Raw genomic sequence first — 15,462 nt, 5'->3', positions numbered from 1 at the left:
ACCCGTGCCCCCCGCCTCCCCCCCCCCACACACACACAGAGACTCACAGGAGCCTTGTTTACCGAGGAGGGCTCAGAAAAGACCAAAGCAACCTACTTGGCCCCGCCCTCACGAAAGTCCTTGCCTTTGGACTCTGACCTGCCCGCAGTAAGCCCCTCCCGTGGAATCCCATTGTTGCCCTGGCTAAGTTGGCTCTCTGCCTGGGCCCCCAAGCATGAAGCCCCACAAGCAACATTCTTTCATTTTTCTTTTAAAAATAAAATGCTAAGAAGATGGTTGCGGTGGGACAGCCATAACACATAACACATCAAAGTCCATGAGGGGTTCTTTTTGGTTCTGGCTGCATGTCTGGATGCTTGGTCCCGTCTAAACTGCGATTAGGTCTGTTTAGTAATATTGTGGGACACCTCACACCCTTCCTGGAAGGACTTCTGTGGAATAAGGATCACTTGAGCAAGAGTTCTTCACGCTGTTCGACAGGTCCATGCTTTTCCTTTATCTGGGTCTAGAATATGCTTTGTAGACGAATAGGACTTATTGCTTATTCTGAGAGCGACCAGCAAGTCTTATTTGCTGAGCTCGGAGGGACACTTAAGTCACGTAGGGACACTCCTCAAACACTGGCCCTGGGGAGATTTCAATAGGCAGGGCGGATGAGAGTTAGGGTCAGGCAAGTTTGGGAACTGAAGTAAGGACTGTACCCTGTGTCTAGAAAGGCTCCTTTTGGCGAGGAAAGGGTTAAGTCAGACGGCCACGGCCACTGCCTAGGAAGGCCGGACCTCGGGCAGTCGCCGCTGTCCCGAGCGTTCAGTTTTGGGCCCTCTCCAAGCCGGCTGCATTCCAAAAGCAGCTCTGGTCGCAGGTTCCGCAGCGACTTTGGAAAACTCTGAGTCAGGCCCCCTTAGTCCAAGTCTGTGACAGAGGCCGGTGAGAATGAATGGCCCAGCCCCCTCCAGGCGGTTAAGCCGCAGAGGAGTCCCGGGCGCTGGTCTGGCTGGCGGTGTCGGGGACTCGCCGGTTACTGCTGTGCTCCTCGGTCCCCCACCCCCTACCCGGCCCAATGCAGCAGTGGACCTGACGGACCTGCCTCGGTGCCCACCGACCGTCCGGATCCCCACGCTGCGCTGCTCCGCGCGTATCCCTGGCTCCCTCCCCGCGTTCCGGAGTTAGGGGAGGCCCCGGCGAGAGTTAGAGGCCGGGACCGCGGGAAAGCTGGGCAGATGCGGGCGGCCTCAGACACTGAGGACCCCCGCAGGGATTGTGCCCGCGGCTGCAGCGCGGCGCACGTGCGCGCCCGGAGTTACCTTTGGGCGCTCGCAGGTGTCCTCTCCAGTCCTTGCAACAGCACAACCCCATGGCACCACTGCTTCCCCGCTGCTCGCCTCCGCTCCACGCCACGGCCCGCACCCCCGGAGCTGGCGTGCACTAGACAGCTGAGCGTGGGGAGCGACGGGACCTCAGTTCCCTCCCAGGTCCTCGCGAACGCGCAGATCACGCCGCGCGCCGCTTTTATGCGCTGCCCGGGCGGCGCCCTCCCCACGGCCCGTTACTCTTCCCTGGGCACCGAGCAGCGCGCAACCAGCGGCCGCCAGGGGGCGCTGAGCAGATCACCGCACTCTCCCTTGTCTGCCGCCAAGCCCACCGAGGGCGGCGCGACCTCCGAAGTCAGGCCGCTGCGCGCACGAGGAAGAAGAGTCCTCAGGGACACGGCGGCTCCTCCCCCCTCCTCCAGCATCCTTTGAATAGTCACCTCAACCTCTGCAAGACTGGAAGGGGGCGTGGTCCAAAGCCACTTGGCTCTGTTTTCTCGTTTCACCTGAACTTTGGGGCAGCAGTCAGAAAAGTTTGTACAGACACCCCTCAAATCTGGCTGAGCTACCTATAAACCCTGTGGCTGAGTTGATCACTTATCCCTCTGGGACTGTTTCGCCATCTAGAAGACCACTTGGCTTATTGTAAATGCCAGCCCCCACCCCACCTCACCCACACACACCCGTATAAGAAGAAAATACTGGAAACTGCTCCATTGGGTCGTCATAAGGATTAAATATCAATGGAAGTGACCTATCACACAGCTAAGTGGTTAGCTGCTGTGATCCATCAGCATCAAGTGGCAACAAGGATTTGGTAGAAGGGTGTTTTTACCATGGAATGGGGGAAGGTAATTACTGGAAGGTAGCATGGGTCTCACTCAACAAAATTAAGAGCTGGGGCTGGAGAGATGGCTCAGAGGTTAAGAGCACTCTGGCTGCTCTTCTAGAGGTCCTGAGTTCAATTCCCAGCAACCACATGGTCACTCACAACCATCTAGAATGCGATTTGGTGCCCTCTTCTGGCGTGCAGGCATACAAGCAGACAGAACACTGTCTACATAATAAATATTTAAATCTTAAAAAAACAAATGGTATTGATGCTTTCCACCAAGCCGGAAGACCCACGGCTCAAACTCAGGGATCCACGTTGCAGAGAATTCCTGAAAGTTGACATCCAAACTCAGGGATCCACATTGCAGAGAATTCCTGAAAGTTGACATCCACATGCAGGGGTAGGGGTGGGTGAGGGTTGGAGAAAAGAATAAATATAAGAACTCTAATACCTGCTGGATATTACACCCCTTTAATCCCATCACTCAGGAGGCATAGAGGCAGGTGAATTTCTGTGAGTTCGAGGCTAGCCTGGTCTACAGAGCCAGTTCCAGGACTACACAGAGAAACCCTGTCTTGAAAAACCACGGGACCCAGCAACTCCATTCCCCAGTATGTGCCCCACAAGAATTCTTGTTCACATGTCTAGGAAAACTATTCATTGCAACTCCGTTGGCAACGCTTAACACTAGAGCCAGCAAAATGTTTCTCAGTCAAAGAATTTTCTCCTGCGTGGTGATAAAGTGCAGTGTGGTGGTGGGGTTGATCAGCTGAGATGTAAAACACCACCAGGCTCTATGCTAGGCACTTGGGAGGAGGCAAACCAGGAATGAGTCCTCTGGGGGAGAAGGCCCAAGAAGGGGCAATGTGGATGTCAAGAGTGTTCTTATGGTGACTTTGTTTCCTAAAGGAAGGTGTATTTGTGAGCCGTGTAACACTCAAGTAAGAGAAGTCATATTCTCTCATGTTTTTGTCTGGCACAGGTCCAGATTCTTTGCTTACTTTTCTGTGGTGATGGGGATGGAACCCAGGACCAAAAGCCCATCCCCCATCCACTCCTCCCATCCCCCATCTCGCCCTCCCCATCCCCCACCCCGCCAAGAATCCTCAGTTGTTTCCTCTTGCAGTCCCTAGCTTCTGCCCCTGCCTAGCTCTGGTGCAGGGCAGTAGCCTTAGGCTAGACTGGGGCCTCGCCTTTCTTCTCCAAGTACCGAGGTGGTCTGGGAGCAGAAGAGGTAAGGTAACAGGGGAGGATTACTGACTGAGACAAGCCAGGAGAAAGTTTTCCCAAGTCTTCATTCAAAAGGGAGATTAAAAGTAGCAGGCAGAACTCGGCCCCCTTCTCCTTTGACTCCCTGGAAAGCCCGGGTGGGGCTCTGGGAGAGACAGGGTGTCCAGCAGCAGATTGAGAAAGAATGTGTTCCCTCAGGATGTGGAAGCAAGCTCACAAAGAGAGTAACAGAGAAAAGGCAGCCAGCCCTGACTTCTGGTTGCTGCCAAGTCACTTTAGACAGTGTTAGCACCAGGCAAGATCACTTCGTCACAGACGGCTTAATGAGGCCCTAGGAATTCCAGGCTGGGGCTCCCGGCATTCAGGGAGAGCATCCTCGCAGCGCTTGGGGGGGGGGGGGCGTGTGGGAGAGCAACCCCCAGAGGGAGCTGTCCAACGGCCAAGTCCTACGTTTGGAAAGCAAGATTTAAAAGAAAACATCATAGTGGCCATTGTAGATCGCTTGTTTATCCTAACAGGAAGCAGCAAAGCCGCATCATTCAAATGAGCCTATTACCGAGGGTCAAAATCCCGTCCCCACTGAACCATTCAAATATATTTTGGGATACTCGATTTTTCAAAGTGGTTTTAAATACTAGCTCCTAGGCAGTTGAGCAGGCAAATAGGAAGGCAGGAGTTTCTCTCATTTCTGCCTTTGGTTTCACACTCCATAATTCCTGGATATATTTTGTGGTTTTTATAGTTTTCCTGTTGTATGTCATTCTCAAGGGGAAAGGAAAATAGCATTCACTATGTGCTTCCCACCGTGTGCCACGCAATTCACAGATGTTATTGTCTGTTAGCCACAGAACAACTCCACTGGGCACACGCTATAATATTCAATTTACAGGAAAAAAAATACAAAATTTGGGGAGATGAAGAAACTTGCCTGATGAGAAGCCAAGGACAATGGCACTAGGTTTCGATCCTAATACATGAACCGGCTTTGTGGGAGCTTAGCCTGTTTAGACGCTCACCTTCCTGGAAGTAGATAGAAGACCTTCGTCTTCCCGCAGGGCAGAGAATTTGGACTGCTCTTCAGTATCGAGAGGGAGGGGGAATGGTGTGGGGGGAGGAGAAGAGGAGTGGGGATAGGGGGAGGGAAGTGGGGGGAGGGGGCAATATTTGGGAGGAGGGGAGGGAAATGGGAAACGGGGAGCAGGTGGAAATTTTAATTAAAAAAGAATAAAAATAAATAAAAAAAAAAAAAAGAAACTTGCCTATAGCCAGCGAGTTGAGAAAGAAGTGACCAGACAAGCGGGTAGATGGTAGATGGACATGTGTGTGGATAGCTTGGTGGAGGGTGATGAATGGATAGATGGGCAGATGGATGTGGACAGGTGGGTGGACAGGCAGAGGGACATGTAGATAGGTGAATTAATGGATAGATGATTAGATGGCTTTATGAATAGATGCATAGATAAGTGAGTGGGTGGTTGAATGGACAGATAGTTGAATAGAAGGTTGGATAGAGACTAACTGGCTAGATAGATATGCGGATAGGTAAGCTAATGGATATGGATGGATGGATGGATGGATGGATGGATGGATGGATACATAGATTAATAGGTGGACGGATGGCTATGGATGTGAATGGAAGTGAACAGATAGATGTGAATTGGTCAATGTTTATTTACAAGAGATGGATGGATGGACGGACAGAGAGAGGGATAGATGGTATTTTCCAAGTTTGGCCAAGGGTCTTGGGTTACAACTGAAAAAAAAGTCACATAGTAAGCAGGGAGTTTGGTTAAGAAATATAGTTTATTGAATATAGCTCTGCACCCCAAATTGACTGTGATCCTAAACTCTCTGGAAATGAGCAAGTATCAGAGCCCCAGTCAAGTCTGTAATGCTCCAGCTCAACACAAGCTGCTCCACTCTGGGCAGGGCTGAAGGTGGCAGGAACCCCTAAAACACACCACAGGGCTCAGCTAAGGCTGGGGACTCTAGGAAGAAGGCCAGATGACAGCAGAGGAAGGCAAGGCGTCCTGGGAGTGAGCAGCGGAAGGCGGCTTCTGAGAGTAGGAGTTGCCCTTCTGCCCAGAGCGCCTCCTACTGCCGTGTTCCATTTTCCTCAAGAACCCACAGTGCAGTAGTGAGCGTGCACAGTTGTTCCTAAGACTACTGCAATCTCAAACCCCTGATGCAAGACAGAAACCATGCCACACCCTGCTTAAAGCGGAGTGGTCTGGTGGCCGGTTCTGGGAAACCATCCCTTGGGAGGAATATCACTCTGCCTATGCAAGGAGCCCTGCCTAGAACCGAGTCAGAACAACTCACATGCCTGAGAGTGAGGCCACCTGGATGCGTATCCCCTAGTGATCCCAGAGAGAGCAGGAAGTGCTGCCCTTCCGCATTCTGAAACTGCAGGACAGCAGAGACACCACCAACCTTTGGGACAGTTTGTCACACAGTAGCACCTAATTAAAACCGTGTTCAAGACTAAACACTGCCTTGCCCAGGCCATGCGCCAGCATGAAGTCATAGGTGTTTATCTTCATAGAATTCAGAGCAACATTAGGCCTGGCTTCATTATTATGTCTGCCTTAAACAGTACGGAAAGGGGACCGGAAAGGGGAAATCATTTGTACAGGATCACAGAGCTATTCAGAGGCTGGGTTCACACTGGAATCCAGCCCATTTGGCGTTCTCCAGGACTTTCTGAGTCACACTTTGCAGGGAGAGGGGACAGTGCAGGATGTTGAATTTGGTGTTCTGGCGCTGTGGCGTGCAGTCCGTGGTGGAGCCTTTAGACACAGTGCTCTCCCGGGAGAGCTTCATGCCTGTGTCCTGCCAGCTTTGGTAGTTTCTAGAAGATGGGCCTGAGGGAGACACTTTTAACAGCTTATTATAAGTCACATCTCTGGGGACACTAACAGCAGGATTATTCTGATTGGCTTTCCCTGCCGCCCTGGCATGGTGACTGGTCATCACATGGTTCTACAGGTGATGATACAGATACAGGGCCAGGTTAGGCGGGTGAGATCCGAAGCCACAAGCTACCACACCACTTCCTCTTGCCTTATGCAAAGGCCATCCGGGCCCTACCTTCTATCCCTCACCCTCTCCCCCCATGGTTTTCCATGGTGGTAGGAGTGTAACTTCCCTGCACTGGTACACACTGTACGTTCACACACTGTGTACATCTGTGTACATGTATGTACCAGAGAATTACGTCCTGAGGCTAGCAAGGCTGGCTAAATGCTTGGTTGGAGGTATTGACCTGAACCTCTCTCCCCAGGGTGCCCCTATCAACCGAGCGCAATTACCGTTTAACTTCACCCCCTGTTCAGGCTCAATCTTGTTTTCACCTAAGCATGACTCTAGGAAAGAGAGGGGCCATGCTTCTCTGAAGCAAGCCTCATTCAGATTCATGGTAAAAACAAACAAAACAAAAAGTCACAGGGTCTATCAGAACTATGCTTATTAAGACTTTCTCTTAATAAGATTTCATTCTGATTTTTCCTCTTCCAGCTTTAGGAAGCGAAGGGGATGCTAAAAGTTTGTCTTTGGCAAGCATGACGATCCTAAGTAAACCTTTGTGTTTATGTTATGGTTCCTGGTTCTGTTTTTTTAACTTTTATCGTCGCTTTCCCAGGTTCTAAATTGTTCTGTTACTACTGTGCTTTCACTATTTTATTAAGAATGTTTCCAGTAGGAGTGGCTGCAAACCCCTTGAGGATACGGAACACCGTGACTACGTAACGCACTGCTAGTCTTTCTTCTGCTAGCCACTCTTCTCTTCGGGTGAGGGCCTAGGTCACAGTGGCAGTTTGGTGTACCAAGAAGGAAGGAATTGTGGTAAACACAGGACCTTGTATGGTGTTCCCCCACCCTCTGGAAAACAGTGATGGACTGGAACTCGCCAGCACATCGAGTGTGGCAGATAAAGAGGCAGCCTGTGAGCCTCGGCCACTGTGGTTCCTGTTCCCTGTGGCACTGTGAGAAGAGGGGCTGGCAGGGCCGGGGTGATAGCACCATTTCTGCTGCCAGAGTCAAGCCGCCGAAAGACCGAAGGAACAGGAAGACTGCAGAAACACTGCTGTTCGAAACATCCCCAGACTGCAGTAAATAGGCTATTTTATGCAACAATGAAAACATTCATTTTTAAAAATGTGTATGGTGTCCCACACCTGAAATCTCAGCACTGGGGGGTGGAGGCAAGAGAATCATAAGTTCAAGGCCATCCTCAGCAAAACAAGTCCAAGGCCAGGCTGGGATACAAGACATCCTGTCCCAGAAAACAACAGACAATTTTATAATTAATACACAAAACCATAAGAAGTATGCAAATGGGGTTCCATGTACACACACACACACACACACACACACACATATATGTGTGTGTGTTTAAATCAAACTCTTTTTTTCCCCCCAATTAAATGTACTTTTGAGACAGGGTCTCATAATGTAGCTCAAACCTGTCTTGAATTTTCTATGTAACCTAGTATGGATTTTAGTTAGAAATTCTCCTACCTCAGCACCCCCAAGCACTAGGATCCCAGTCATGTACACCCAACTCAAGTTAAACATATCACTTCATAGCCCCATATCAGTTCTTTATGGTAAAGACTTTCAAAATCCTAGCTTTTAAAGTGAGCAAATTATGATTATGTGTGGGCACACCACTGATCAACAATACCCCAGAAAATTCCTCCCTCCCTCCCTCCCTCCCTCCCTCCCTCCCTCCCTCCCTCCCTCCTTCCCTTCCTCCTACATTCTCCCTCTTTCTTATCTCTCTCTCCCTTTCTTCCATCTGAACCCGGAAGGGTTCACTTGCTAGGTTCATGTTCTCCCACTGAGCTACACACATCACAATGTCTCATCCTATCTGAGCGTCACTTAATAGCCAAATGTAGTAGGACCATGAAGTTGTGGGTGGGCTTTCTGTAAGCAACAGACAGCAGGTAGAACAGTCTAGCAATATAGCATGAAGTCAGTCACGGACAAGGTATACGTGAGAGGGTGTGCCCATGTTCCAAAAAAGCTCTGTTCAAAGACAGGTGGCAAGCTAGGTCTGGCCTGCCGACTAGCGCTTCCCCGTGTTTTAAAAGAATTGAAGAGTATCTGGGAAACTGTTTTCTCTGGAATCGGGAAGTACTTGGCTTAGAAAAAATTCCCATCTCCAAGATGATGGGCATTCTATCCAAGATGTCCATCTACCGCTGACAACCATCTGGCAAGAAGCCGCTGTGGAAACTCTCCGGGTGGGTCGCCTCTGGAGAGAAGCAGGTGTGTCGTAATGGGGCTGACCCTGAGAGGGGGCCGTGAGCTCTGCCAGGACAAGATCATTCTTGGCACATCTGTAGTGCCCACCGACAGAGAAGGGACATGGGGGGCAGGGTGCTAGCATAGCTGGGCCAGCGAGGTTCACCAGTCCTGACCAAGGGCCCTTTAGTGCAGTGGGGCGGGAGCTGGTTATGGAAGGAATGCCTGCAGCTCCAAGTCCTCATGGAGAAAGACCAGGGCTATGGTGGCAGAGAAATTCCTAGGCTACATTTTATTTTTCTTGTTCCTGCGGCCTGAAGCCACAACAGTTGGCCAGACTGCCAAGGGAGGGCTCTTCCAAAGCTCGCTGTCCTTTCCCCAAGTCTCAGCCTCACCAGCTTCTGCCCTTGCCTGCTGTTTCTGTGTTTCTCACTTTCTTTCCTTCCCTGCTCCCAGAACAAATGCTGTTTGGGAAAAGGCGAGCTGCTATCATGGCCCTTGCAGAGAGGGTGTTTGCTTCCCGTGGATGGCTTTAGCCCGTTCCGGTATTCAGCATGTCTCCGGCCTTCCTGTGTACTAGGGGATGGGAGGTGGTCTAGGCAGAAATCTTGCAGTGGCCCGTGTGCCTCAGTAATCAAGGGGACGCATAAGAAGCACCTCCTGTGAGCCAGCCACTATGCTGAGACTTCTGCATATGTGACCTTATCGATATCCACAAGAACCCTATTCTGGCCCTGATTTACAAAGGGGGAGTCAGGCACAAAGCGCCCAGGCACCTGATTCCCCATTCACTGCTAGGACCTGTGGTCCTCAACTTGGCAGGCCGTCTGTGGACTGAGGCCCCCCTAATAGCAGGGGTCCCCATTTCACACACAGGACTTGTGTGCCTTTCAGGGCTTCAGTGGCACTCCCAGGGCAGACACTGACGATGACATCCTTCACTGTAAACTAGTTCTATCTAGTGTCAGATCCACGGATCAGGGTCCCAGGACTGCTAAGTGGGGTGTCACTAGTATGCCTTGCTTCTGATGCTACAGGAGGGGTCTTGGTAACCACATGAGTCTTTGTCATGTGCCAGCCCTGTGGTTGGTACCTTACCTACTGAAGGGATGGGGAAACACTGAGACCAGCTTACAGCATGTCATGGACAGGGCAGGGCCCTGAGCACATTTTCAAGGTGACTGATACGCACTGCCGTGATGAGCACCCTGGCACCAACCTCACTGGCTTCATCCCATAAAGACTACTTCCTGCTCAGCCCCCATCTCTTAATGAGTCACTGTGAGGAGAGGAGGACAGTACTGCTCCAGGCACTCAGAATTCAGGTTCCTTCCCGGAACCACACTGTCCCGTTCTGGATTTTCGGGACCAGTGCTGCCAGCGACGATGGCAGTTCAAGTGAGCACTGGTGTAGAGGGAAAGGGGACACCTGATGCCCAAGTGCATGGTTTGAAATCACTTTGCCCTGACCAAAGCTGATGCCAAAACTGATATTCGATTGTTTCTTTATCTGGACAATGAATGGGACAGAAGGTCCTGAGGACGGACTAAAGAGACTGAAGACACTTGCACAGCCACGAATACCCTTTCCTTTCTTAGCAGAACAGCGGCCATAGTTAAGGGTGAGGCAGGAGGGCTGGGCTGGGAAAGAGCCCCTGGTGCACTGTACTCCCTGCTGCCACCTCGTGGTGGAAGAGGAAAAACCCGGGGCAACGTTCCAGGGTGTTTGTCTCAGGCCATTTGTCTGATGCCCAGCAGGCTGCCTGGCAGAACTGCCCCCTGCTGTGTAATCAGTGCACAGGTGCACCACTGGGAAAAGGCTCTGTTCCCTGGGGTTTTCTTTGGAAGTAGTGAGGCTCAAGTGTGCTCTCTGGGAATACCTTAACAGTTTCCTCACTTTGGATGACATTGGTGTTGGGCCTGATGGGCAGGAAGTAAGGTCCTTCCCAAGCCAGCCTTGGTTTTAATAGTGACAAGTTGATGGGAACAGCAGAACACCAGCTTCCCCTGAGGGACAGGGTTTCCAGAACTCTCCAGCCTGACCTCCCTGAGAGGGTGAGGCCACCCAGTGCTCGGTGTCTGAATCCCACCCTATTTTCACCGTCACCCACCTCCGGTTCATCAGCATCAGGAGGGTTCACTCAGCAAGGGCTCACTTTCCACAGCGTATCCATCCCATAACCCTCTTGAGTACCCAACCCAAGAAGTATTCTGTAGACCTCCAGACTGTGGGCCTCCTGGGAGGCGTAAAATCAATTCTCTAGAACTTTAAACAAAAATGAAATCGGAAGTGAGGTCTCCTTGGTGGTAGAGTTCTGGCCTAACATATGCTGGGCCTTCAGTAATTCCCTAGCACATATGTATAAACACACACACATGGAAGAAAGAGAGAGAGTTTGGAAGGCACGGAACCTAAGCATAGAACTGTTTTGTCAGACCCTTGACAGTGTATGTCTTGTTTTGGGATACAGGTAATGTTTATTGCTTATCAAAAAACCATAAAGATATTGTGCTGGTGTGTCTCATTTCTTCCAGAAGAAAACTCTGTGTAAATCAGCCCTCAGATGGTTCCTCCCCATCTCTCCCAGCAGATCAGTCCTTACTCAGCCTGCAAGGGAAATTCTCCCAATAGTTGTCAACCACTTAAAAATAAAAAAGCAAGCCCGCCACCTATGGCCACAAAAGGCCCTCTCTACAGGAATCTGAGGACGCTGGCTGTTGACTGGTCTTGCATTTGCATATCCAAGAGGGTCACTTAAGAGGCCCTTCACAGGACAAAGATCAGCTTCTCTGGGCTTATGGGAAAAAAAGGTACTCTCCGCTCTCCACATTCCTGCAGTGCAGACCCTCACAGAAGGCTGTTTCTTGAACACATCTGGGGGGCTGCCTTCTGCTTCTCCCACGACTCTTCCTGCTACAGTTACTGTGGAGAATGACTGCACCAGACACGGGAACTCTCAGACCAGAGATGCTCCTGGTGCTCCTGACAGTTCACAGGTACTGAGATCAGGGGATGGGGGATGGGAACTGGGGGGTGGGCGGTGACATGGTGGGGGGGTAATCCACTGGCAGACTGCAGGTCTGCCTCCCATGACTCCCCAAGCTCTAGTATGACCACAGAACTTTGTGAGAGACCCTATTTCCCAGCACGACAGAATGCTCCATCCTTCCTCTACAGGGGTAACGAGGGAACTGTCGATTGAATGTGTTGTCCAACAGCTCATCTGCTGGATCTGGCCTTCTTCCCTGAAGTCTCTGATGCCATACTGGGATCCCACCCTCACAACGCCAGTATTTAATTAAAGGTTGCTTTAAATTTGGCTCAAAAATTGTGGAACTGGTCTTTTTCTCATGATTCTCAAGTTTAACAGATGAGGCTGAAGACCACTTTCAAGGGCACACTCTCCTGTGGAAGAAGGTTCTAGCAGAAGGTCTTCCATGCACTTCAGTGGGATTTGGTGGGAACTGAGACCCTTGGGGAATCATCCCTGAAGCTCATGCTGAGCAATCCCTCGGTGGGAGAACCAGAGCTGAGGTAACTGGTCCAAGTTCTCCCAATTAGTGAATGGCTAATGACTGGAGAGAGAACTCTGATGGGAATCAGGCCTGTCTGACTCCAAAGCCCAGGTCCTCAGCACATACTGTCCTGCTTCCGGACTTCTCTTTATGAGGGTCTTTTTGAGAGTCTAGCCTCTACCAGAAGGCACCCTGGGCTCCTCCTCCTCAGGTCCGAGCTCCCCAGCAAGGCTTCTTTAGATTTATAGTTGCCAGCACCTTAGTGTGGCTGGTCCAAGGAAGCAATCAAAATATTATTTAAGTTAACTTGTTTACATTTCTGTAAAAACATCTGACATTCCATTCAGTCATTAAAAATCTCCAAGTATGTTTGGAGTGACTTAGACATGTGTGTGCTAATTGAATCACATATCTATGAAATCCAAATTTGGAGCAAGTACTTCTGATGAAAATTATTGTTTAAATCGATGAGAGAGTGTTTAGCCCTAAATGAGACATCTATATCCCTCCCTCCAAGGCTCAGGGAACAACAGGGAAGAAGGGAGAGAAAGACCATACTAGCAGAGGCTGAGAAAAACACCAACCGGGCACACCGTGACTCACATGGACTCACCGCCGCTACGGTCTCCTGCACAGACTGGACCTGACAACACGCCATCACTGGGGTCCCAAGCCCTCCCCAAGACACTGGTAGTTAATGCTTGCTGGGGGAGGGGTGTCATTTTCTTCACTGGTGTAGCCGCTGTCTCATGTCGCCCATGTCTTAGTGAACAGCTCCCCGCCCCCACCCCCAGTTAAACTCAGAGGATTACACACAGAAAACAGATAAGAAAGCAGGTGGGGACTCATTGGCAAGAAAAGGGGTTTCAGAGGGAGAAGAGGAGCCGGCTTGTTGAGAGAGGGGAACGGAGAATAATGAAAACTATTAAAATTAACTATAACAGCATAGGAAACTTTTGAAGGACAAAAATATATAAAAAGGAAAGAAAAACAGAAATGTTAATGTCTAAATTGAGAAGTGCCCAAAGTGAAAACCACTCACTAAATTTAGAAAGAAAATTAAAATACTTCAGTGGGGTCTAGAGGTATGACAGACGGAGAGCTGGCAGGCCCTCGGCTTTGGGTTCAACCCCAGATTCTGAGACCCTCCCCAGCATTTTACCAAAGTTGAAGTAGCAATGCTTAGGACTTCACGGGCTGGATAAAAATGTTATTCAAGTTCTTTCACCTGATATCATTCAGTTTCTTCTTTTGGTGATGGTGGCTACTAGCAAGCAAGTTAGTGACAACCCCAACTAGCTGTTGAGTGTTGGTCTAGATAAGTGTTTTTCATCCTGTGGGTTGCAACCCTCTAGGGTTGAACAACCCATCCACAAGGATCACCCAAGACCATCGGAGAACACAGATATTTACATTATGATTTATATTTATTTATTTTATTATTATTTTTTTTCCAAGACAGGGTTTCTCTGTGTAACAGTCCTGGCTGTCCTGGAACTCACTCTGTAGACCAGGCTGGCATTGAACTCACAGAGATCCGCCTGCCTCTGTCTCCCGAGTGCTAGGATTAAAGGTGTGAGCCACCACCACCTGGTCTACATTACAATTTATAAAGTAGCAAAATTACAGTTATGAAATAGCAACAAAAATAATTTTATGGGGGAGTCACTACAACACGAGGAATTGTAATATTAAAGAGTCACAGCATTAGGAAAGCTGGGAACCACCGCCCTAGAACACGAATTGAGCCAAAGGAGTCAGCTGCAGGCTCCGCCACTTCCGGCACTGCCACTTCCGGCACGTTTCCCCAGTGGGCACCAGTGGGCACCAGTGGGAGTCTCCTCCATCAGGTCCCGTGGGTAGCTGAGATGCTTGCGTCTCAGACAGCAAGGAGGAGGCCAGACGGAGAGGCAGCAAACTGTAAGTAGTCACTCTAGAATTTGCTGATTCTTCACGCTTGCTGGTGGGAGTTTCTAATTTCATTTCTAGAAATGCCCCAGCTTCTGGTGCTCTGCAGCCAAACTTCGTGGGACTGCACAGAGTCAAGCTGTGATGCAGGCTGGCTGGTACCAGGTGCGGAGATAGGAGCATATCAGCACCCCACTCCCCACCCCCCAACCTGCTGCAGCGATCCAGGCTGTTTCTGGCATGTCAGACACACTGTATCTCTCTCCTACAGAGCAATCCCCCCCACGCTGGCTCCCTTTCAAGGTCAGGTCTTAGAGATAGCAGATTCCAGCCCTCCTGTCTGTTCCAAACTGCAGACTGCATCAGGACAGGCAGCTGTAAACTCCAGGCTGGAAGGCAACTCCACAGCATTCAACCTCCCCTGAATAGGGCAGCCACCTCCATGACCTCCTAACCTCCCAACAGCCCTGCTGCCTGGTCCTTCCTTACAGCCCACGGTGCCTGGTTGATTCTGTGTGGTCCGGTTGCTTTCTTGTCAATTCTCCCTTTGCAGGCCTTACCTAGAGCTAGCTTCTGGGACCTGCCCCAGGATACCTAGGAAGCATGCTGAGCAATGGAGACTTAGCCCAGTCATTTGGCTGTAACCCCAGGGTTCTGGTCTACATCCTTTCAACCCACAGGCCTCCCTGCGGAAGGTGAATAGGGGTTAGCAAGCGGCTACAGGGCTTTACTGACTATTTAATTCATGAGCATCACATGGAGATTGGCCTGCCCAGTAGCTGTCAAGCCAAGCCTCTCAGCCCTTTTTTGTGGGTTTAGAGGGAGGCCTAAACTGGGCTTAGGGCCAGACATAGGGGATGCCAAGAAGTCCTCATAGGATCAAGTATTCAGGGATGGGCAGTACAGGGTTTACCAGGATATTGTTGATGTGAGAGAAAAATCTAGGCAGAAGATACAGAACCCTCAAGTGCAGCCTCTGTAAGGGGGACCTGACTCTTTCAGGTCTCAGAGAGCAGATCAGAGGCCGGGCTCTAGCCCAAAGCTAGCTCAAGGTGTAGTTCTCTTCTGCTCTCTGGGTCTGGGGTTCTAGCAAATTAGGCTTGCTGGCGTGGAGGTTCCTGAACACACCTGTGGAGTGTTTAGCACTGGTGAGATCAGATGGCAGTGCTGGGCCTCCATATAAAGAATGGACACAATAAATATTTACTTCTCTGGCACCCAGATCCTGCTCTACTACCCCAGAAACCCAACAATGAGCATTTATTAATCAGGAAGAAGTCCTGCTAATTCTGCTTCTGAGCTTTACCCTCCCAGGTCAGTACTAGGAGAGGTGAAGACCCCCTTTTCTGCCCAGAAGAGGACTAGGGTTTTTGGACCCTGGTGGCCATCTGCTGATCTCACCTGCTGTCCCTC

At 50.3% G+C, this 15,462-nt stretch overlaps 1 protein-coding gene across 6 annotated transcripts in view; it reads right to left on the bottom strand.

Moving 5' to 3' along the window:
- Nucleotides 1-15,462, bottom strand: part of Arhgap22 (Rho GTPase activating protein 22) — a 153,856-nt gene that overhangs the window by 55,142 nt on the left and 83,252 nt on the right. For 2 of the 6 annotated variants that reach the window (XM_057769753.1, XM_057769754.1), the window contains exon 1: nucleotides 1,305-1,404. The exons of the other annotated variants lie outside the window; for them this stretch is intronic. In XM_057769753.1, the coding sequence (XP_057625736.1) occupies nucleotides 1,305-1,356 (52 nt within the window). In that variant the 5' untranslated portion in view covers nucleotides 1,357-1,404. Of the gene's footprint in view, nucleotides 1-1,304; nucleotides 1,405-15,462 lie in introns of those variants that run through there. 6 annotated transcript variants of the gene reach the window in all.

Source organism: Chionomys nivalis, chromosome 5 (assembly GCF_950005125.1).
Source record: "Chionomys nivalis chromosome 5, mChiNiv1.1, whole genome shotgun sequence".
NCBI classification, from domain to species: Eukaryota; Metazoa; Chordata; class Mammalia; order Rodentia; family Cricetidae; genus Chionomys; species Chionomys nivalis.
Note: the sequence above shows the minus strand (reverse complement) of the source record. Positions and strands in the feature narration are given on the sequence as shown.